General features: G+C 54.4%; 3 protein-coding genes across 13 annotated transcripts in view; 1 reads left to right on the forward strand and 2 right to left on the reverse strand.

Moving 5' to 3' along the window:
• The window catches only part of SCN8A (sodium voltage-gated channel alpha subunit 8), a 176,470-nt gene extending 165,160 nt beyond the window's left edge, over positions 1-11,310 (forward strand). For all 11 annotated transcript variants that reach the window (XM_070621361.1, XM_070621362.1, XM_070621364.1 and 8 more), the window contains 2 exons: positions 914-1,184; positions 4,776-11,310. In XM_070621361.1, the coding sequence (XP_070477462.1) occupies positions 914-1,184; positions 4,776-5,923 (1,419 nt within the window). In that variant the 3' untranslated portion in view covers positions 5,924-11,310. The remainder of the gene's footprint in view (positions 1-913; positions 1,185-4,775) is intronic.
• A 749-nt stretch (positions 11,311-12,059) lies between these two features.
• Positions 12,060-13,411, reverse strand: TMDD1 (transmembrane and death domain 1). Its single transcript, XM_070621373.1, has one exon. The coding sequence runs from the start codon at positions 13,050-13,052 to the stop codon at positions 12,156-12,158; it is 897 nt and encodes a 298-aa protein (XP_070477474.1). The 5' UTR covers positions 13,053-13,411; the 3' UTR covers positions 12,060-12,155.
• A 1,953-nt stretch (positions 13,412-15,364) lies between these two features.
• The window catches only part of FIGNL2 (fidgetin like 2), a 28,366-nt gene continuing 22,217 nt past the window's right edge, over positions 15,365-21,513 (reverse strand). The window contains exon 2 of the mRNA XM_070621372.1: positions 15,365-19,981. Within this exon, the coding sequence (XP_070477473.1) occupies positions 18,009-19,970 (1,962 nt within the window). The 5' untranslated portion in view covers positions 19,971-19,981 and the 3' untranslated portion in view covers positions 15,365-18,008. The remainder of the gene's footprint in view (positions 19,982-21,513) is intronic.

Below are 21,513 nucleotides of genomic sequence, written 5' to 3' on the forward strand. Positions count from 1 at the left end.
AACTGTGAACAGCATTCTTCAGCCAGGCCAACAGCAGGAATCTTATTGCAAGCCCAGTGACAAACTATTGAAAGGTTTAAGTAGGAGAATGATGCGATCTGGTTATGTTTTTAAATAATCACACTTGCTACTGTGTGGAGACTGCCTGGATGAGGGCAGGAGAGGAAGCAGGGAGACCAATTTGGAAACTCTTCTAGAAGTCCAGATGAAAGATGATGCTGGCTTAGGCTAGAGGAATGAAATGAAATGGATGAATTCAAGTTAAATTTTGGGGGTGAGAATCGACGGGACCTGCAATGGATCAGATGGGGGTGAGGGAGGGGAAAGAGACAAGGATGACCCTCAGATTGCTGGCTTAGAAACTGGATGAATGATTGAGAGAAGAGAGGAACCAGCTGCGTGAGGGGCAGGGGGAAGGACTTAGTTCTGCTTTGGACTTGTTAACCTTGACATGCTTATGAGTCATCAGCGAGAGATGTCAGGTAAGCAACACAGGAGTTCAGAGGGCAGCTCTGGGCTGGAGAAGAAAAATCTTGAGAAACGTAAGTACATAGATAGTATGTAAGCAATAGGAACAGATGAGCTCTCCTAGGGAGAAAGAAGGGGTTAAGTAAGAGAAGAAATGGCCAGCAAATGAGACTAAAAGGGAGCAGCTGGAGAGGTAGAAAGACATCCAGAAATGGTTGGTATCATAGACACAAAAGAGAAGGGTGGCAATTTTAGCAGACTCTTGATGAGGCAGTGTTGATGTTGGTCTCTATCCGTGCTCCTGACATCCTGATGCAGCAGCAGGATGGAGCCGGCCGGTATTACAGAGGTGACAGCGGAGAGTGCTTTGCTTAACAGGATGGCGGCTTCCACAGCCTGCTTGGAAAGGCTTTCATGAGTCCTTTTGTATCTTTCCACCCCCCAGAACAAAATCCAAGGCATCATCTTTGATTTTGTCACTCAACAAGCCTTTGACATTGTTATCATGATGCTCATCTGCCTTAACATGGTGACGATGATGGTGGAGACAGACACTCAGAGCAAGCAGATGGAGAACATCCTCTACTGGATCAACCTGGTCTTCGTCATCTTCTTCACCTGCGAGTGCGTGCTCAAGATGTTCGCCCTGAGGCACTACTACTTCACCATCGGCTGGAACATCTTCGACTTCGTGGTGGTCATCCTCTCCATCGTGGGTGAGCAGGGCAGGCGGGCGAGGGCGAGAGGGACCCGACTGGCCCTGAGGACGAGATTCCTGGGAGCGCGACGAATTCCACAGGTCTGCAGTGCAGGCAGCTTACTCACAGCTGAAGGCCGTGTGTACCCCCACGTCATCCCATGGGCCCGCCCAGCAGGTTACGTGGCCGAGGGGTTTCTACTGAGTCTTTAGAGTAGGCTTGGATTGTAAATTCTGTGGTTGGGGGGCGGGGAAGATTAGATTTGATCCTTGCTTTCAAAAAGTTTAAATTCTAACAGAGAAGGTAAAAGAAATGTATTAAGGGGCCGGCCCCGTGGCCAAGTGGTTGATGAGTTCATGCACTCTGCTTCGGCAGCCCAGGGTTTCGCCAGTTCGAATTCTGGGCACAGACATGGCACTGCTCATGAAGCCATGCTGAGGCGGCATCCCACATGCCACAACTAGAAGGACCCACAACTAAAAATACACAACTATGTACCGGGGGGCTTTGGGGAGAAAAAGGAAAAATAAAATCTTTAAAAAAAAGAACAAAAACGAAATGTATTAAAAAATATGGCTACAACAGCAGTACAAAATGGAAAAAGGAATGGTGAGAGATGGTTGAGTTGGATGTTGATGAAGTGGCCTAGGGAGATTCTGGTGGTGATGGTAAGTGGTCGTGCTGCTGCTGCTGGCAGTGTGCATTTACCGTGTGCCAGGTATGATTTGAGAGTTCGTTCACTTGCGTTACCTCACTTGAGCCTTATGACAGCCCAGGAAGCGGGCTGTTGTCACCATAAAGAGTCCAAGGTCACTCAACTAGCAAGTGGCAGAGGCAGAACTCAAGTCGGTTTTTAACAGCAATTGTGGCATTTTGCTTCGCCAAAAAGGCCTGGAAGGGTGATGTCCTGGCAAGCAGAGGAAATGCTGTCCTGCTGTTTGCCCTCCCAGAACTTTTCCTTGACTTCCTAAAAAGTGTCTCGAAGGGTGAAACAGTGCCTTGGCTCCAGGTGGGTTTGACTGACTTATGCTAGCAGAAGTGGAGTGCCTGAGACCCGTGGGAACCAGTCCCAGAGTCTGGTGGCTACACTGGTTTAGCAAGGCGGTGGCTATGGGCACCAGGAGGCAGCTGGCCCTCCCCTTGGCCTGCGTCACTTTCTAGTTCTAGCTCTAGGATCAGACTGTGAAATGCATTTTTAAGCCGGGTTAACAATAGGGATTTTGCTGCAAGCCCAGTGAGAAACTCTGAAAGGTGATCAGTAGGAGAAAGATGTGATCCGTTTGTGTTTTTCCAGGGCAGCATGTACAAAAGTGTGTTGCTATAGCAACAGTAATCCCATACATTTCTCCCCAAGAAAAGAATCCCATGATGAAATGACTTTGGTCGACATTGTACATTGACTTTCCCTTTGGAGGGTCACAGGACACATTAGCCTCTAGAAGACTCTTGGAAGGCCTGCAGTAAAGAATCCCGTTTAACACACCATCCTGCCTTTATTTGAGCACAGCAACCTCTGTTCAAGTAATAATAATGGTGTCTCATATTTTAATGCACATATTATGTGCTGGTCACTGTTCTCAGTACTTTACACTCCTTCCAACAACCCTCTGAGTATCGTGAGGAACTGAGGCACAGAGCATGTGGCTGGTCAGTGAGTGAGCAGGCTTCAAGCCCAGTGCCCAGCATTGAGTCCACACTCATAACCTCCCACAAAACGCTCTGGACAACGCTGCCCTTGTGCGCTGTTCTTGAACTTTCTCTGTCCACCCATCACTGAGTGGGATGGAAAACCCACAGGCCAAACCATGGCCCCTATTCTCAGATGGTACTTAAAAATAGAGAGGAAGAATAGCGTTTCTTTTGATGATTGGGATTTTTATTAAATATCATTAATTTGTTCAGAAACAGAAGTGTAGAAAATATATTTTTAAATTAAGAGAAGCTGGGATAGCGCTAGCCCTGGCTGCTCCTAGAGGACCCCGTGAATGGTGCTCCCACTGCCCGGATTGCTGCCTGCCCCTCTCTCCCCGTCCCCCGGGACAAATGCACGCTCGTCCTATAAAACCTTCATCTGGCATGGTCTCCTCTCTGAAGCCTTACTTGCCCACCATATACGGAATGCAAGTAGTACATAAATTACCTGACTTCTTCTGGTCACTGGTTGCGACTTAATTGACAAAGAAAAAGAAGGAGCTGAAATTTATCCTGGGTCCCAGCTGAGGTAGAGATTTTCTTGAAAGTTCAAACACCCCATGGAATTCCAGCTCCACCAGAGGCCCTAAGAGGGTACCTGGCCACTCTCTGAACTGACGGCATCTTGTCCCTTCCTGAAAGCTAAGATTCTTTGGTGGCTTGAAACTTTCAAATAAGGAGATTCCATAGCCTTCTGCGTGTCACTACTTCCGTATTTATGAATCCTTATAGTTGAAAGATATTTCCTTATTTAAATTAAATCCTTCATGTCAGTTGAAGCTCACGTTGTCTGGTCGGGGCCTCAACATCAAGAGAGGGAAGAGATGTCATCACCTTCCCTTCAGCTGTCACTTCCCAACCCTTTCATCTCCTCTTCCTTCTGTGGCCCTCACTGGGCTCCCATTATTGCTCTGTAGTTTAAAGGCAGGTGGTCTGGTTGAGGTGGACCCCTCGATGAATGTAGGCAGAAAAAGACCCTCTGGTTTGTATGTTTTCACACTCTACTTTTATATCCTACTAATGCCTTGATGTTATTATCTGCTCATACTGGTTTCTGATTTATGGCTTTAAACACAAAATCTAGAAGCTCTGAGTTAAAAGCCACTCATGAGAGGTCCCTTTAGTTTTCTAGGCTAGTTTGGTAGAGTAGGGACATGGGGCAATGAGAAACCAAAGATGTCTTTTCAGAGCTAGGAAGAAGATACTTTGGAAATTGGTGGTGTTAATGGAATAACTAAGACATCACAGCCAAAGGGGAGTGAAGTCCAGGGGTGGAGCCAGGGCTTCTCATTCATGGTTGTGGAAATGGAAATTTGATAGCATTTTGGAGAGGAATCAGTCTGCATGCACAAATCTGAAAAAAACTAGTTGTCCTTGAGTGGGAAACAGATAAATGAGGAACTATTCATAAAATGGAATACCATTCAACCGTTAAAATGAATGAAATTACTTTAACAGTGGAGCCCAACCTCACAAACATAATGTTAAGTCTCGAAAGCAAGTTAGAGAGCTGAAAAGACAGACACAGTATTATCCCTTAAACACGGTAGGATGCTATCTCTATGTTAGTTAGGGATCCACACTTAGCAAATGAGGAAGACACTGGAATGATACATACCATCTTCAGGATTGTGGTTGCTTCTAGGGATGAAGAGAGGAAGCAAATTTGGTAAAATGCTAGTGTCTATTAAATCTGGGTGTTAGGTACATAGGTGTCTGTTTTATTGCTTTCTCTGCTTTTCTATATGTTTGAAACATGTGACTTTCTTTTTCTACTGTGAGAGTTCTGATTGAATAGTAAGGCACTCATTCTATAAAGTCCTTTGAACTTAAGGGTCCATAGTGCCAGGTGAGATAAGTAAAGAGAAAGGGTGTCTCCAGTCTCAGTGACCTTTCTTCTTCTATTCCTCTTCTTAGGAATGTTCCTGGCTGATATAATTGAGAAATACTTTGTTTCCCCAACCCTATTCCGAGTCATCCGATTGGCCCGTATTGGGCGCATCTTGCGTCTGATCAAAGGTGCCAAAGGGATTCGTACCCTGCTCTTTGCCTTAATGATGTCCTTGCCTGCTCTGTTCAACATCGGCCTTCTGCTCTTCCTGGTCATGTTCATCTTCTCCATCTTTGGGATGTCCAATTTTGCATATGTGAAGCATGAGGCTGGCATCGATGACATGTTCAACTTTGAGACATTTGGCAACAGCATGATCTGCCTTTTTCAGATCACAACCTCAGCTGGTTGGGATGGCCTGCTGCTGCCCATCCTCAACCGCCCCCCGGACTGCAGTCTGGATAAGGAACACCCAGGGAGTGGCTTCAAGGGAGACTGTGGGAATCCCTCAGTGGGCATCTTCTTCTTTGTAAGCTACATCATCATCTCCTTCCTAATTGTTGTGAACATGTACATTGCCATCATCTTGGAGAACTTCAGTGTAGCCACAGAGGAGAGTGCAGACCCTCTGAGTGAGGACGACTTTGAGACCTTCTATGAGATCTGGGAGAAGTTCGACCCCGATGCCACCCAGTTCATCGAGTACTGTAAGCTGGCAGACTTTGCAGATGCCTTGGAGCATCCTCTCCGAGTGCCCAAGCCCAACACCATTGAGCTCATTGCCATGGATCTGCCAATGGTCAGTGGGGATCGCATCCATTGCTTGGACATCCTTTTTGCCTTCACCAAGCGGGTCCTGGGAGATAGCGGGGAGTTGGACATCCTTCGGCAGCAGATGGAGGAGCGGTTCGTGGCATCCAATCCTTCCAAAGTGTCTTACGAGCCAATCACAACCACCCTGCGGCGCAAACAGGAAGAGGTGTCAGCAGTGGTCCTGCAGCGCGCCTACCGGGGACATTTAGCAAGGCGGGGCTTCATTTGCAAAAAGACAACTTCCAATAAGCTAGAGAATGGAGGCACACACCGGGAGAAAAAAGAGAGCACCCCGTCTACAGCCTCCCTCCCATCCTATGACAGTGTAACTAAACCTGAGAAAGAGAAACAGCAACGGGCAGAGGAAGGAAGAAGGGAAAGAGCCAAAAGACAAAAAGAGGTCAGAGAATCCAAGTGTTAGAGGAGAGCAAAGAGTAAATATTGTACAGATTTAAAACTTGCAAGTGAAAGGTTGTTTACAAACTTCCTGAATATTATCAATGCAGAACAGCTGTGGAGACACTCTCCTGAAGATCTATACCAAACGTAGTCTGCTTACCATGTCACACGGTTGCATCTTGAGCAGTGACCTGCCAAGGGCAAAGGACCCTGCTCCCTGGACTCACAGATTTTCTAATGCTTGGGCAGGTGGTTACTGCATGTTCCACATCAGTCAATGCAACTTAGGACAAAACTAACAGGATACAAAAACAGAGGAGAGGCTGCCGGGACCAGCATATTTCCGTTGCAGCCAAATGGATTTTATTTTTTCATTTTGTTGATTCTCAGAAGCAGAAAGCATCACTTTAAAAGTTTGTTTGTTCATGCAAACTATATTTGCATTCTTACATTAGTTAAGCTAAGCAGCAAAAAGAAAAAACACACACACACTCACATTTAGCCCATGTCATTTAGTTGTCAGTTTCTTTGACATAAACCGCATCTTCTCCACATGGGCTTCACGTGGTTTGGAGATGGGTGGGGGAGAACAATCAGGCTTCTTCAGGCTGAGGAGGACTTGCTCAGGCCAATTCCAAACATTGTGCTCGTTCAATGCGTAGAAATGATTTGCATGATGGCATGCCGTGATCAGAAGTCATGCATGAGAACCATACACCACAGGACACTACTAATCCTGTCCCCTGCACTGGGTCAGCCTTTGGACAGGACCCGGCCCTGCACCGTTCACTGTATTTGGAGAAAAAATGGTAAGAGTTCCATACCCGCTGCAATTCTTTCTGAATTCTTAGAAGTCTTTCATACACCTCTGGGTAGGGAAACATAGCCAACCAATTGACCACTACCACCCACAAAAAACAAACCCAGTCCAACAAGCAGATGGATCCGTTGTGTGTATATGTTTAACAGACATCTCTAACATACAGCCATTGTTGCACATTTTGAAAGATGAACTATTTAATGCTGCTCTGTGTCCCGTACATGGGGAAGCTTTGATCTCGAATGGCTTGTATTAATAATGTCACTGTAAAACCAAATCCTAGGGCTAAAAACAAAAATCAAAAAAAAAAAAGGTTCATTTGTATCTCGCAATATTTATGATGGTTGTTTAGCCTTCATACTGGAGAACTGACACTTACTTGGGGTAGAGATGAAAGTGCTATTCAAAGTAGCATGTTATCTCTGGGGGTAATTTGGGGAACTTCAAACAACCTTTCGTGGGGGGTTAAGGGGTGCTCACTTCATTAGTATCATGTCCTTCTGCATCGTGGCTTTCTCGGGGCTCGGGTCCGTGTGGAGAGGGTTCGGATGTGCTGACCGGGCCTCTCTCTTCTACAGAGGCATCATCGCGGGCTTACACGCTGCATGATTCCTCTTGCCTCCATCACATTTTTCCACCAAGCAGGGCTGCCCTTACCCACATAGGCGGGTGAGGGCAGCAGCGTTGGGGCTACAGCTGTGGTTTATTTCATTTGTTATTAGAATAGTCACTGGTGGGACCTGAGGTAGAGATGGAGCTGCCTCTGAACCAAGCCCACTTGGTTTCTTTATTGCACTGGTTCTCATGAGAAAGCGACCTAATGCTAATTCTTAAGATGTTCCAGCTTCCCCCAGCACATTCCCTTTCAGCCAGTTTTGCTGTGTGCTTAGCAACCTGCCCATTGTCATTGGAGGCTGGCTTTGGGGGGAGCGTCGTATCTTCCATTCCATCTCCTGCTTTGGGAAAGACAGTTCCTAGTCCAGGGGTTTCTCATCCAGTGACTAGATTTCAAAGCCGAGATGCTGCAGTGGAATGTGTCAGGAAGTCTGTACAAAGAATGAGGAGAGACTCTGGCATGCAAACCCAAATAAATTCTTCCTGAACCCTGCAACAGAGGGGAAAAAGCCACCCGTAATCAGACACACCAATCTGCCTTGCAGTCGAAGCACTGTGGATGTAATCGCACAGTCCACCTGACGAGCTTTGTGTAGAACAAACCACAGCGAGTCAGTAAGCAGAGCTTTCTGTCCTGGTGGACCGTTCGAAACTGTCCAGCTCTCGTAAGCCTGCTTCTGCAGCATCACCCGTAGGACTTTCTGTGCTACACCCGATACAGGCTGGGGAGGCATTCCTTTCGGTGACCCTGCTAACTGCTAGGATGGATGTGTAGTAACATGCACAGGCTCCATCGTCAACAGCACAAAACAGAAGCTGACACGTGTGGTTATTCTTTTTAAGAGAATTATAAATACTGTAATATATCATTTTATTTTATTGGCATGCCTTTTTGTAAATACAAATTATTAACTTATTAAATAGGAAATGGCTTCTGGCTTATGCCATTGTCATGTTTATTTTTATTTTTTATACTTTTCTTTCTTCTTAGAACTTAGAGATGCTGTCAGCCAATGTACATCCCCAAACCAGACAGACAGACAAAAAATTTTTTATTGCTAATGGTCTTTTCCAAAACAACAAAAAAATATATATTTTTGTTCCAATGTGCAATAAATTCTAACCACTTCTATGCAAGATTTGGCTAAACTTCATAATTGTTCTTAGGTCTTGAGATGGGCAACAGAGCTATGAGATCCTGCTCGCTACTCCAGGCGCTCATGCTAGTGATGTCAAGAGCTACTAGAGCATATTAATGAGGTTTTTCTGAGATCGGACCTTGTCCTTCCCCAGACCCTGATCCCAGCCAGCAAGCTGTCTCCTCAGTAACATACATGGGCCTTGGTATCTGACACCTGTCAGCCAGCTTCATAGGGAAGAAGCCACCTCCACTCTATTGAAGTTTCACTTTTCTTTTTTAAACTTCTCCCGCCTTCTTTTCCGTCACCCACCGTCCCTCCACCCACTCACTCACTCGCTCACTCGTCGCCCTGCTCCACACTTCTTTGGTAGTAAATGACACCATCACCAGCAGTTTACACCCGCAGTTAACAGGCATTGAACTGAAAGCATCAGCGATGACGTTTTCGGACGTCTTCACTGAGTGGGTATGTGGCAATGCTTTGCCAAATATTAACGAGGCCACTCAAAAAGCAGCAGCAGCCACAGTATCACTGCACATATATATATATATAAAGATATAAATACAATATAAATATTTATTTTTTGTAGCCAGGTCCTTGGTGCAGTATTTGTACTCCACAATCCACCTTTAAAAAAGGACAAAGAGCAAAAAGACGTGTGATGCTGTTCCTTTCAGATGCAGAGAGGCAAAGCCACTGAGCAGCAGCGGACACGGTTGCTGGTCTGTGTGTGAAAACACTTTCCCCTCTTCTTCCCTCAACCTCCTTGTCACTCAGGACGAGGAGACTCCGTGATTTAAGGTGGAGGGCCAGAGTGGGAGAAACTTCCCGAGTCCACGGGACCCACTCCCACTCCTCAGTAAATGAGCCACTTCCGGCATCAGAAGTCGACTGCGAGAGATCAGCGGAAACTCCCAGTCAGGCCCCGAATGACAATGCCCAGAGTTCTTTTATTTTTCGCCGCAACCAATGTCAACGTGTGACAGACCAGTAGGGAAGATCAGTGTTTTAGCGAATGTGTAGAGGCCATCACTGCTCTCAACGAGACGTGATCAAAAGTACATCAGTCACTACTAGAAGCCAAAAGGAAACAAAATAAAAATGAGCCTTTTTACTGTACAAGGGAAGCCTGTCTTGGTGTGCGTTTGTTGCTTGACTATCCCAATTCTTGAGTCCTGGGAGGGGTTTGGGAATTGGGACCTTAGCACCTTTGGGGAATGGAAGGAAGAGAAATCAGAGGGCCTCTCACAAGATGCTGGCTGAGAAGTAGAGACTGGAGAGAAGCAAGGTCCTGACGCCCACATCCCCGCTCACCCATTGCATGTGGCATCCCCCGGCCGGGCGGTGCTTACAGGAAACCCCTTCCTCGCCAGTCTACCTAGCAGAGCTCCCGAGAGGATGTCGGCCAACCCAGCTGGGCTGGCCTTCTGTCTTTTTCACCAGTATGTGAAGAAAAAAACTATCCCAGTGCCCCAAAGCTCAGGCAAGCACGATGCCCACCAGCCTCCACTCTGCTAGCTAATGCTGGGCCCTGCCCTCCATCACCCTGACAGATAAACCAGCAGACTAGGGCTGGTCTCATTCACATTCGTGCAGGGGAGAGGGGCGCCCCTCCCCCTCCCTCCCCCTGCCCTGCTTTGGGGACATCCCTCTCTAGGCCATGTCTCCCGGTCCAGGAACACTCAGGAGGATTTTGAAGTGCCCACTCTAGTCCACTCCAGTAGCTCCACTCTGGAGAGAGATGGCTGGTAGGTCAGTCCCCATCCTTGTCCCCTCGGCCCCCAGCCTCCAGGCCTGCTATGGAGGTGAGATTGCCATGGGTTAGGACTTTGTGACTTGAGTCCTGGGCATCTTCTGTAACGATGCCTCTTTCTTTTCTCAGATGTTGCCCAAAGTTTTGCAAAAAGCTTCGTTGATTTTCAGGTACCCCCACCCCTAAAGAATCGGCTGCAATTACTCAGCCAGGGGGACATCAGGAGAGAAGAGGAAGTCAGGGTTGGGAGGGGCCCAAGGTTGGCACAGAGTCTGCGTTGTCACCCAGCTCTATGCTTTCTTGGATCCCCTTTCCAAGATTTCCTCCGTTAAAGCGCTCCTGAGGCACCCCCTGCCCCTGCCCCCCACTGCTGTTTGCTGTACATAGAGGCTAAGTGGGGTGGGGTGGGCGGGTGTGCATGTGTGGTGTGTGTGTGTGTGAAGAATGTATATAGGTAAAGGGGAGCGTGGTCCAGTGGTTCCAGAAAAGGGACAGAACTCCTGTGTTCCATCCCCAGCTCGACTGCTGGCTCGCTATGTGGCCTTGGGCAAGTCACTTAACCTCTCTGTGCCTCAGTTTCCCCATCTGTAAAATGGGGATAATAATACTGACCTACCTCACAGGGGTGTTGTGAGGCTTTAACTAAATGTTTTGTAAAGTGTTATTGAGATACAGAGGCAAAGGCACTAGGGAAGGGCAAAGTATAATTTGGACTTCGGAAGATGAAATGGTACCATAAATGCTGCTATTCTGAGAGCCATTTTAAACTGCACTGCTCCAACCACCCCCGCTTCTCATCACCAGGACAGCAGGTCGAGAAAATGTCTTTCCTTTCACTTGCTTCTGGGGTTTGTGATTATTCTAGACACTATTTTTTCCCCTTGCTGTATCTCCTTCCCTCACCCCCTCGACTTGTTCCCTGCTCCGTTTATGCAGAAATGGCAGAAATGCTTGAGAAATGAGAATGTATAAGTGGATTGGAAGTTTATAGTCTGAAAATTCAATTTTACTTTGTACTGTACATCTTTTTACTTTAGAATTTGCAATAAAGGGTTACGTCAATCTTGTTTTCAACTCTCCTCTTGGACTGGCCTGTCATTCTGTCACTGCTCTCACACCAGAGCCCCTCAGCCCAGGGTGGATGGGGAGTCAGGCATTCCTACCCAGAAGGACCCCACAGCTGTCCTCCTGCCTCCTCCTGTGGCAGGGGCTCAGTCTCAGCAGAGTCTGTGAAGGCTCAGCTCGCCCAGGCTCAGCTCCTGGGATGGGTCGGCGGTGCCCGCCACTCGGCGTGGGAAAGGTTTGGGGCTCCAACAGCCCTTCAGGAGGCCTCGCCTGAGTGGGGAGAGCAGCGTCGAGGCAGCAGCCCCTCGAGGTGGGCATGCCTCTAGCTGTGCTGCCCCCTGAACACTCCAGCAGGGCCTCAGAGTAAACAGGGGCGCCGCGTCCCATTCCGGGCCCATCGTGCGTCCCAAGCTCCCTTACTGCGCACAGGTCATTCCCTCTGGAGCTCAGACGCAGCTCAGGCAGCTCTGGGTTCAAAACCCCGACTATGCCACTAACTAGTTGTGGCCTGAGTTCCCTCATGTGTAATGGAGATAATACCTTCCTTCTAGGGTTTTGAAAATCATATCAAATAAGGTTTGTAACTGCTTAGCATAGGGCCTGGCACACAGTTAGTGCTCAATAAATGGTGGCTCTTAGTGGAAAAGCAGTTGCGACATAAGGAACTAAAGGGGACGAGAATTGGAAGGCCCCCGCGCCCCCTCCGTAGATTGGCCTGGAGCCCCTCCGTCCCCTGACAGCCACCCGTCGGCTGCGCGGGTCATTTCCAGCGAACCAACACACCGACCGCTCCCTGCTGTGCGAATTTCGTCACTTTTATAGTTGTCGACGGCAGCGTCCGCCCAGCACCAGCCCCGCTTTACAGCCGCAGGCGAGCGGGCACCTGGCCGGCCAGCAGCGCGGGCCGCGGGGGCGCGGTCCGGAGCGGCTGGGTCTGCCCGCGGCTGGGCCTCCCGGCGGACCTGCGCTCGGCGGGGGCGGCCAGGCCGGGGCCGCGGGGCCACGCCGGGTCGCCGTCGCCGCCCGTGATCCACAGCGTGAGCAGGACGAGCAGCGCGCCGGCGCCCAGCGCGCCCACGAAGCCGCCGAGGAGCCCGAGCGCCAGCGGCGCGGCCCAGGCCGCAGGGCTCCGCCCGTAGGGCGCGGGCGGCCGGCGCTCCACGAGCAGCTCCAGCGCGTCCCAGGCGGGCTCGCGGCGGGCGGCGCGGCGGGGGCGCGGGGCGGCGGGGGCGGCGGGCGCGGCGGGGGCGGCGGGGGCGGCGGGCGCGGCGGGCGCGGCGGGCGCGGCGGGGGCGGGCAGGTAGCGCCCGCCGAACCTGCGCAGCTGCAGCGTCGCCTGCTGGTGCAGGCTCTTGCCCAGCTCGCGGGCCACGTCGGGGCGGCCGCTGCGCCGGAGGGCCCGGGCCACGCGGTCCCAAGACAGGGACGGGGCCTTGGCCGCCAGCCAGGCCGCCAGCCCCTCCCTGCAGCCGTCGGAGACCTCGGCTGCCTCCCGCCGCCGCCGCCGCCGGCCCGGTTCCACCGTGGGCTCCGGCCGCTCGACCCTGGCCAGCCGGTCCTCCGAGAGCCGGGCCAGCTCGGCCTCGACGCCCGGCTCCGGCGCCTTCAGGAGCGACTGGAAGTGGCCGCACTCCTCCGGGGTCAGCAGCTCAGCCAGACGGACGGCCGCGTGAGGGCCCATAGCGTCCACGGCGTCCGCCGGAGCCAGCGCCCAGCCCCAGAGCGCCAACCCCAGGGCACACGCCGCCATAGCCATCGCCGCGGGGACGGGGCCCACCGAGTGTGGGGGAGGGGCTCCGAATGCCCGCGGGTGGGGGAGGGGCGCCTGCCACCGCACGTCGTGGGGGAGGGGGCTTCCTACTTTCAGGGACGCGGAGGGCGTCTCCAACACAGGCGACTTGTTGGAGGACCTCCTGACACCCGGGAACTGGGAATGAGAGTGAGGGTCTCCCAACACCCAGGAATTGGAGTGAGAGGGTTTCCCAATACCCAGGGGTTTGGTGGGACTCAGTACCCCCCGGAGGCTGGGATCCTGCGCCCTCGTATTGAAAAGCCTGTCCTCGGCCTCCTGGCCGCCCCACTGATGCCTCAAGCGTAGCAAGTCTCTACTATCTCTTCTAACCGGTTTACCCGCCCTCGTCCTCCACCTGAAGCTCTAGACACCTTGCTCTCCATTATCGCCGATATCCAATCAATTCCTAAAGGCTCTTCCTACCTACTGAATACTAATGTAGTATTCATAGCCTCTGTCATTTCCCATCCTCCCCGCCCTGGGTATCCAAACCCTCAACCTCGCCTGTCTGGACAAGGTACGGTCCTCCGCAAGTCCTCGCCTCGCACAGACACACTCTAGGGCCCCACTCGCTACACTTGTTTCCTTTCCCCAAGCAAGCCTGGCTCTGGCTCTCCTTTGGATGTTGGCCAGCACTCTTTGCTCTGCCTGGGCCACTCCTCAGCTGACAGGTCCCTTCTGGGAAGCCCTCCCTGACTCCCGGACACACCCTTTGCCGAGTCCCCATTAGGCACCTCCTCTCTACTCCCACGGCACTGCCCGCTGCTCTGGCCTTTTACTGTCTCCTCCACTAGACTGGAAGGTCCATCCACGGTCCCCATGGCAACTAGTGCATAATAGGTGTTCAGGAAAGATCTGTTGCATCAGTGTGTGAATTCTTAGCTTGCAACTTCCTCCCCACAACATGCACACAGGCTTGATCATGGGGCCTCAGCTCTTCACGGGCAAGGAAGGGTCTTGGGGTGCAGTGTTGCAGTCCCAGTGATTGCTCCAGCCTTACTTCCTCCCTCCCCCTGCCGGCACTTTAAGGTCTTGTGACAAACCACGCGTATGGTGCAATCTCCAGCCAGCATTGCTTTGCCAGGCTGTACCCAACCCTGCCCAGGAAGTTTTTGTGACACCACCACCACCACGAGGGGATCTTTCCTGGGCATTCTTGAGATGACCTGTGCATCCTCCATCACGACACTTACGTGGAAATTAATTCGAGGATTTATTCAACGTTTACTCAGTGTCTTCTTTGTACCAAATATCGTGCCAGTTGTATTTTCAAATGATCCATTTTTGAGCTTTTCCCACCCTGTATTGCGGGCTCTCCAGAACAGTGGCTGTGCTTAACCATTTCTGTATCCTCAGTGCTACGCACAGAGTCTGCACAGGGTACATGTACAATAAATCAACTAGAGTGCAAGGGGGTCTGGACCCCCCAAAGGCCCCTTCCCCCACCCAGTCCAGGCACACACAATTGTTTCTCTCCCAGGGGAAACTGTTTGCTCCATAAGGTCTCCCCTTGGGCTTGCTTTGCCTCCCGAAAGCCCAGCTATGCCCCAAGCCCTGAGCCCGCAGCAGCCTGGGTGCCCGCTCCCCTTGCACTCTGGGATTTTCAGGAATCGTGCTTAGTGCATTCAAGGACCTCAGGAAGTGGTGGGTCCAGACCTCTCACAGGTACCTCCACACAGCTTTTTCAGCAAGATGCTCCTTCCTAGTTTTCTCTCCCAATTTATGATCAGCTGTCAAAGACAGAGCTTGGGGATTGACAGATGCTGGCAGACAAAGGATCCCATGTGACCTTAAAGACTGGAACTCGCTGCCTCCACACCCTGCCCTCTGCCCGCTGTCCCTCCATCCAGGAATGGGGGACAAGCGCAGGCCCAGCCCCCAACAAGGGCTGCCATCCAGTTCCGGGTGACGCTTCCTCCTCAGCCTCCCTTTCCTCCATGCATTCATTTGTTCATTCATTCACTCATTCAGCAAACATGGGAGCCGTTCTTTCCCCTCACATTTCAGGGCTCGGGGGATATGAGTCAGTCCCAGAGCCTCTGAGAGGTCAGAACTGCAGAAGGGCCTTCCCTGTCCGGGGGCTTTTCACCCCGCGGCCTCACTGCCCAGCGCCTCGTAGGCACTTGCTGTGCCAGAGCGAACAGGAGTCCCACCATGACGTTTTGCTGAAGAAACAGAAGCACCCACAGAGCCACACCCATGGCCCTGGAGACTGAGAGCCGGCATTCCCCACAGGGCTCCCCACATCCTGCTGCCCCCAAGAAATCCTCTGGAAACCACGTCATCACTTTAATACTGTGTAATACTTTCTTTTAAAATACAGTCTCTTCTGAGGTAGACAGACCACAACTGCAGAGCATCGTCAGACAGGAGATAAATACGTCCATGTACAACACGCAGCAAAATGAGGTAGAAATGGTTACAGCTGAAGGAGGGGACCCCAACCCCAATCTGGGTAGAGGAAGGAGAGGGCCAGCTTGCGAGTCTGCCCCCCCCAATCCCTGCCCCTGGATTCTTTGGTATGCCCCCCCAACACTGCCGGAGCTGGACCTGCCCTTCCCCACCCACCCCAGTGCCCATGAGGTAGGTGCTAGTAGACTGGGGGCTGTCTCCTTGTGCAAAGTTCCCCAAGGCCAGCAGAGGAGGCAGTGGGGGCCCTGGGTCTCGGTCAGTGAGCTCTTCCCCAACCCCCAGAGCCGCCTGCCTCTTGAAGGGAAGGCTGGGATCCCAACCCCACTTCCCTGATGCCTTCCGCCACCCCCCACATACACACACACACCTGAGACGACCTCCTCGCTCCCTGCTCCCTCCCAGGGCCTTTCACAGACAAGACCCCGCAGCCCACTGCTTCTGGGCCGCCGAAGGCCTGCAGTGAGCCAGCTCTGAGGAGAGGAGGGCCAGAGACCAAGGGGAAAAAACAGAGCAGCTTTCCTGTTCGCACTCCTGGGCAAGCACAGGCCCTCAGCACCTTGGCACCTGAAACGTGCCCCACGAACACCCTTCCAGCTGGGAGTGGGAGAGGTACAGAGACTGCCGGAGCTCTAAGGCCAGCGGGACACAGGGCGGGAGGCTGGCGCTGGAGAGAAAAGAGGTAAGGGTGTGGGCTGGTCCCTCGCCTCCTTTGGACCAAACGTCAGAGTTGTGAAATGGGCTCCCTGAGGGGAAGGGGACAAATGGCTGAAGTCCCATTGGGAAATTGGTGGGAAGGAGAGGAATATGGTTCCCACAAGGACGGGGCCCCATGCCTGGGCTTCTGGTGGGAAGTCTGGGTGGGGCTGAGAACAAGCCCCCACTGTCAGGGATAAACAGCCTGCCCATCTCCATACCCTCTCACAGCCCCTGGAGCTCAGCCCTAGGACCCTGGGAGAAAGGGAGAGACACACTTCCCCATAGAACCCTCTAAAATGCTGAGTCCTCCTCAGAGCTCCCCAGCAGATGAGGGAGGCTGAGTCTGTAATCAGCTTTTTGCCAGCCAGCCTTGTGGCCAGACTGTCTGCCCTCCTGAGGGAATCCTCTTGGCATAAGCTACAGGAGACTTCTGCCTAGGCAAGGGCCAGCGAGATGACCTCTATGGGGAGTTTCTGCCGGGGTCATCGTCCCGTGTGGGCCCTTTCAGCCTACTTTGTGGGTCTGGGGCAGGAGGTGGGCACGGGCATCCCAACTCTGGATAAAGAACCCTTCACAGAAAACACAGCTGAGGGCTGGGGCCCGGCGAGGAGAGCCATGGGACGGGAACAAGACCTTCCTCTCCAGTCCCACCACCCCCTCCTCCACACCCCTGCCTACAACCTGGGACCTGCCGGGGAAGCCCTAGAAATACATTCTGCTTCTATCCCAGGAAGAGGAGGGGTTTCTGCGTGGCCTCTGGTCTGCCTCTGCCCTCGCCGGAAAGTCTCTCACTTTCTGAGTCTTCCGGGAGAATCTGCTGGGGGGGCGGGAGGGGGGGTGGGGGTTGGGGACAGTCCGAGTAGGGACACACAGGAGAGCAGCCAAAAACTAACATTCTTTCTGAGGTCAGTTTCTTCCTGAGTTGTCAAAATAAAAAGAAAAACAGCAAATTCTACACATCTTACAAAAATAAGAGGCCTAAAATATTGAACAAGCTACATTTCTGGGATTTCCCCCTCAAAAACAAACAACAAAAAACCCTTCTTTGGGTGTTCTTTTTTTTGTTTTTGTTTTTGTTTTTGTTTTTTTGCTTGACCCTCTCAGACCCAAGGTGTCAGCTGGGTGAGGGATAACAGGGTGGGAGGGAACTCCCTACCCGCTCCTCCCCAGCCCCTGGACCTCCAGATCTCCTGCAAAGGGACACTGCAGTCTTTGAATGAGAGGGACAGAAGGCAGGGAGAGGCACCAAGACACAGAGAGGCTGGAGAGCAGAACAGAGAAGGAAGCACAGAGGGTGATGGATAGAGACAGGGGAGAGAGAAGCAAAAGAGAACAGGGCCAGCAAAGGGGGAGGGGGCGGGCGGGTGACAAAGCGAAGGGGACAGAAAACTACGCGATGCAAAGGGGGAGGGGAGTGGGGGAAAGCAGGGGAGCCATTCAGACAGCGAGGAGACAAAAGGATTGTGGCGAGAGAGCAGGAGTTCCTTAGGCCCCGGATCTGCCCGTCCCTGGGGCGGAGATGGCAAGCTTCCCGTCCACAATAAATAGGGAAAACCTGAGTACACAGCGCATATGGCATCTATCTGCCTAGCAGAAGCATTTTCCTTCCCACGAAAAAAATCCACCGGCAGCCCCCCCCCCCCCCACCGGCCCCGCGGACCCACCCCACATTCCTCACTCGGGCGCCCTCCCAGCCCGGTTTGGTTAAACACATCCCTCCCAAACGGAGGGCACAGGGAGGGAGGGAGGGAGGAAGGGGCGGCGGCTCCAGCGGCCTCCCCCGGAGGCCGCAGTCAATGTCCGCAGCCGCCGTCAGTGTCCGGAGCCGTACATTTTGTCCCACTCCACCAACGAGTCCAGGTCCTTGGCGGAGGCCCGAGGGCCCACCTTGGCCAGCGCCGCCTCCAAGTCCTTGTAGGAGAGGGGGCGCTGCAGCCCTGGGAGGCCCGCCCCGGCCGCCGCCTGCTGGCACAGCTGGCCCAGCTCGCCCCCGGAGAAGCCCTGGGTGCCCTGCACCAGGGCCGCCAGCTCCCGCTCGCTCAGCGCGCAGCCGTGCTGGGCCAGCGCCCACTGCAGGATCTGCCCGCGGGCCGGACCGTCGGGCAGCGCCACGTAGAAGCGGAGCGCGAAGCGCCGGCGGGTGGCCTCGTCCAGGGCCGCGGGCCGCGACGTGGTGCCCACGACCAGCACGCCGTCGGCCCCGGCCCCGCAGCCGCCGTCCAGGCAGGCCAGGAGCGGCGCCTGCAGCGCGCCCGCCGCGGCGGCGCCGTCGTCCCGGGCCGGCAGCAGGGCGTCCAGCTCGCTGATGAGCAGCACGGCCGGCGGGCGGCAGCGCGCAGCCGCGAAGGCGGCCTGGAGGAGGCGCGCGCCCTCGGCGGCGCCCGGCGCGGCCAGCGTCGCCCCGCGCAGGCGCAGCAGCGTGGCGCCCAGCTGCGTGGCCAGGCAGCGGCCCAGCAGTGTTTTGCCGGCGCCGCGCGGCCCGAAGAGTAGCACGGTCCGCGGCGGGCGCGGGCTGCCGGGGTAGGCGGGCGGCCTCAGCAGGGGCCACAGCAGCTCCTCCTCCAGCGCCGCCTTGAGCGCGCCCTGGCCCGCCACGTCCGCCCACTGCACCGGGGGCCCGCACTCCACCATCTTGCTCGTCGCCAGCTCCAGGGCGCCCGGGTCCACGCCCTTGGGAGGCTCCCCCGACGGCACGGCGAAGCCCCCGCGGGGAGCCGGCGCCGGGGCGCGCTCTGGGAACTTTTCAAAGGGCTCGAGGGGCGCGCCGTAGACGGGGGAGCCCAGGACCTTGAGCGGGACGCCGGCCCCGTACTTGCCCGACGCCTCCTCGGCGACGCCCGGCGGCTTCGCCCGGAACCCGTTGCCCCGACAGTCGCCGTTGTCCGCCGCGGGGTAGGGGGCGCCGTCGGCCGCCGGGGCCTTGGTGGGCTCGTAGACGTACTTGCGGTAGCGGCCGTCGGCGCCCTCGTCGGACGCCTTGCGCTTCAGCGACACGCCACCCTCCGGGAAGGCGTAGGGGGCGGGCGCGGGCCGGGGTGGGCCTGGCGCGGCCAGGGGCGTGGGCGCCGGCAGCCCCGAGGTCAGGTAGGAGCCCGGGCCCGGGCCCGGCGGCGGCGGCAGGGCGCCGTAGCCCGGCTGCGCGGCGTAGCCCCCCGCGGGGTAGTTGTAGAGCGGCCCCGAGGGGCCGTAGCCCGGCGGCGGCGGGGGCTGCAGCAGCGCGGCGGGGGGCGGCGGCGGCAGCGCGGCGGCGCCCTGCGCGCAGTACCCCGGGGCCAGGTAGCCCCCGCCGTAGCCCGCCGTGTACTCGGGCGCCGCCGACGGGCCCCCGCACGCATTGCCGGCGTAGAGCGGCTCAGGCAGGTTCCCGGCTAGAACCGGAGAGCCCCCGAGGCCCCCGGAGCCGCCCCCGCTGCCTGACTTGGTCCCCGGGAGGCCCTCGTGGAGCGATGCCAGAGGGTAGGGCGGCTCCGGCCCGGGCCAGGGCTCGGGGTCCCCCTTGGCGCCGTTGAGGAAGGCGGCGTCGCCGTAGCCGCCCAGGGCGGGGCGCTCGTAGGGTGAGTCCAGGACCCCCGAGTACTTCTCTGCGTAGCGCTTGAGGAGGTTGGAGGCAGTGAGGGCAGAGATGTCGTCGTGTGCCCAAGCATAGTGGCAGCGCTGGCGACCCCCAGGGGGCAGTTCCAACTTGTGGGCCGGCGACGGGGTGGTGGAGGAGACGTCCAGGTGCTGCTCTGGCCACTGGTTGAGGGGCTGGGCGTGTTCCGGTGTCCAGTGCATCTTCGACAGAGCTGCAGGCAAGAGAAACAGCTAGAGAGGTGCTGCAGAGCCTCTGAGGACCCCCACGGCAGCCACCGGCCAACCCGCTTCGACTGCAGCTTGGGGCGGGCTGGTTTCCCGCATCCACCACCCACCCGTCTACCCTCCTGGGGCATCCTTCTCCAGGCGCCAAAGACACGCCGCTTGCCTTGCCCCTCATGTCCAGGATTAAAGTTATCTGAAAATACTTAACTCAGACCCAAGAGGAATCTGGAAACGACACATTTGCCTAACTTCTTATAGGCAATGATTATTATTGTCTTGGCCACACCAGCGCTGCCCTCCAGGACACACGGTCCTTACTTTCAGACCTAATGTAGTGAAGGGTCAGGCGATGGGGGACACCCCAGCCCTAGAACAGTCAGCCCTAGGTGGGGCTCATTCAGGAACGTGTTTGCTGCATCCCCAGCATGGGCCGCACACTGAAGGCACCGGGGTAGTGTGACGATGAGGGAGGCGGGCCCAGGGCCCCGGCCTCATGGCCCGGCAGCTCAATAGTCCTAAGTGCTCTCTTCACCTCAGTCTTCCCTGAGGTTCCAGGGCCCTCCTGGGGCCTGAGGTCAGAGATGCCATCTGTGGCAGTGCTTCACCCTCTCTGGGAAACCCCAGGCGCTGACCCAGAAGCATTCACTTCCTTCCCACTTGGTTTCCTTTACTCTCCGCCTGATGAAGTCAGAGTAGCTGGGTCCCAGAGCCACCTTTGCACGTGACGGCTGTGTGCCCAGGGAGGTGCTGCCACCTGCCTCCTCCCCAACACGTGTCTCTCCCAGATACAAAAATGGTTATTTAGAATAGACAAACCATTCCAGAGAAGGTGGGAGAAAGTCAGTACACATCATAGAAAGTGGGTCACAAATTTCCCAGTAACCAAGTAACTCACTTTGTAAAGTAAAAAACACCACCATCCTCAAAAGAAGCAAAAATACTCCTGGCATAGAGATCATAGAACTTTTTGTCACGGACCTCAAGAAGCAGACCTGTGAGATGTAATAAACAATGTCTTCTTAGCCTTGCCCTAAACACAGCAGAAATGTTCCACAGCTCTTTCTTTTTTGTGTGTGAGGAAGATTAGCCCTGAGCTAACAGCTGCTGCCAATCCTCCTCTTTGTTGCTGAGGAAGACTGGCCCTGAGCTAACATCATGCCCATCTTCCTCTACTTTATATGTGGGACACCTACCACAGCATGGCCTGACAAACGGTGCCATGTCCGCACCCAGGATCCGAACCGGCTGACACAGGGCCGCTGAAGCGGAACGTGTGAACTTAACCGCTGCACCACCGGGCCAGCCCCTGCATGGCTGTTTCTTACACTGTCCCACAGCACCAGTCAAGGCATGAGCCAAACCTAGTAAAAGGGACTCGGGGCCCAGGGAGTAGCACTCTCCGGGCACGTGGCTCCAGTGGGTTGGCCTGATCTAAGGATGAAATCTCAGAGACTAAATGGGCCCCTGGCATGCCAGACACAGCTTTTACTGATGATGATTTCTCAAACCTAAGCTTTTG

Source organism: Equus przewalskii, chromosome 5 (assembly GCF_037783145.1).
Source record: "Equus przewalskii isolate Varuska chromosome 5, EquPr2, whole genome shotgun sequence".
Classification (NCBI taxonomy): Eukaryota; Metazoa; Chordata; class Mammalia; order Perissodactyla; family Equidae; genus Equus; species Equus przewalskii.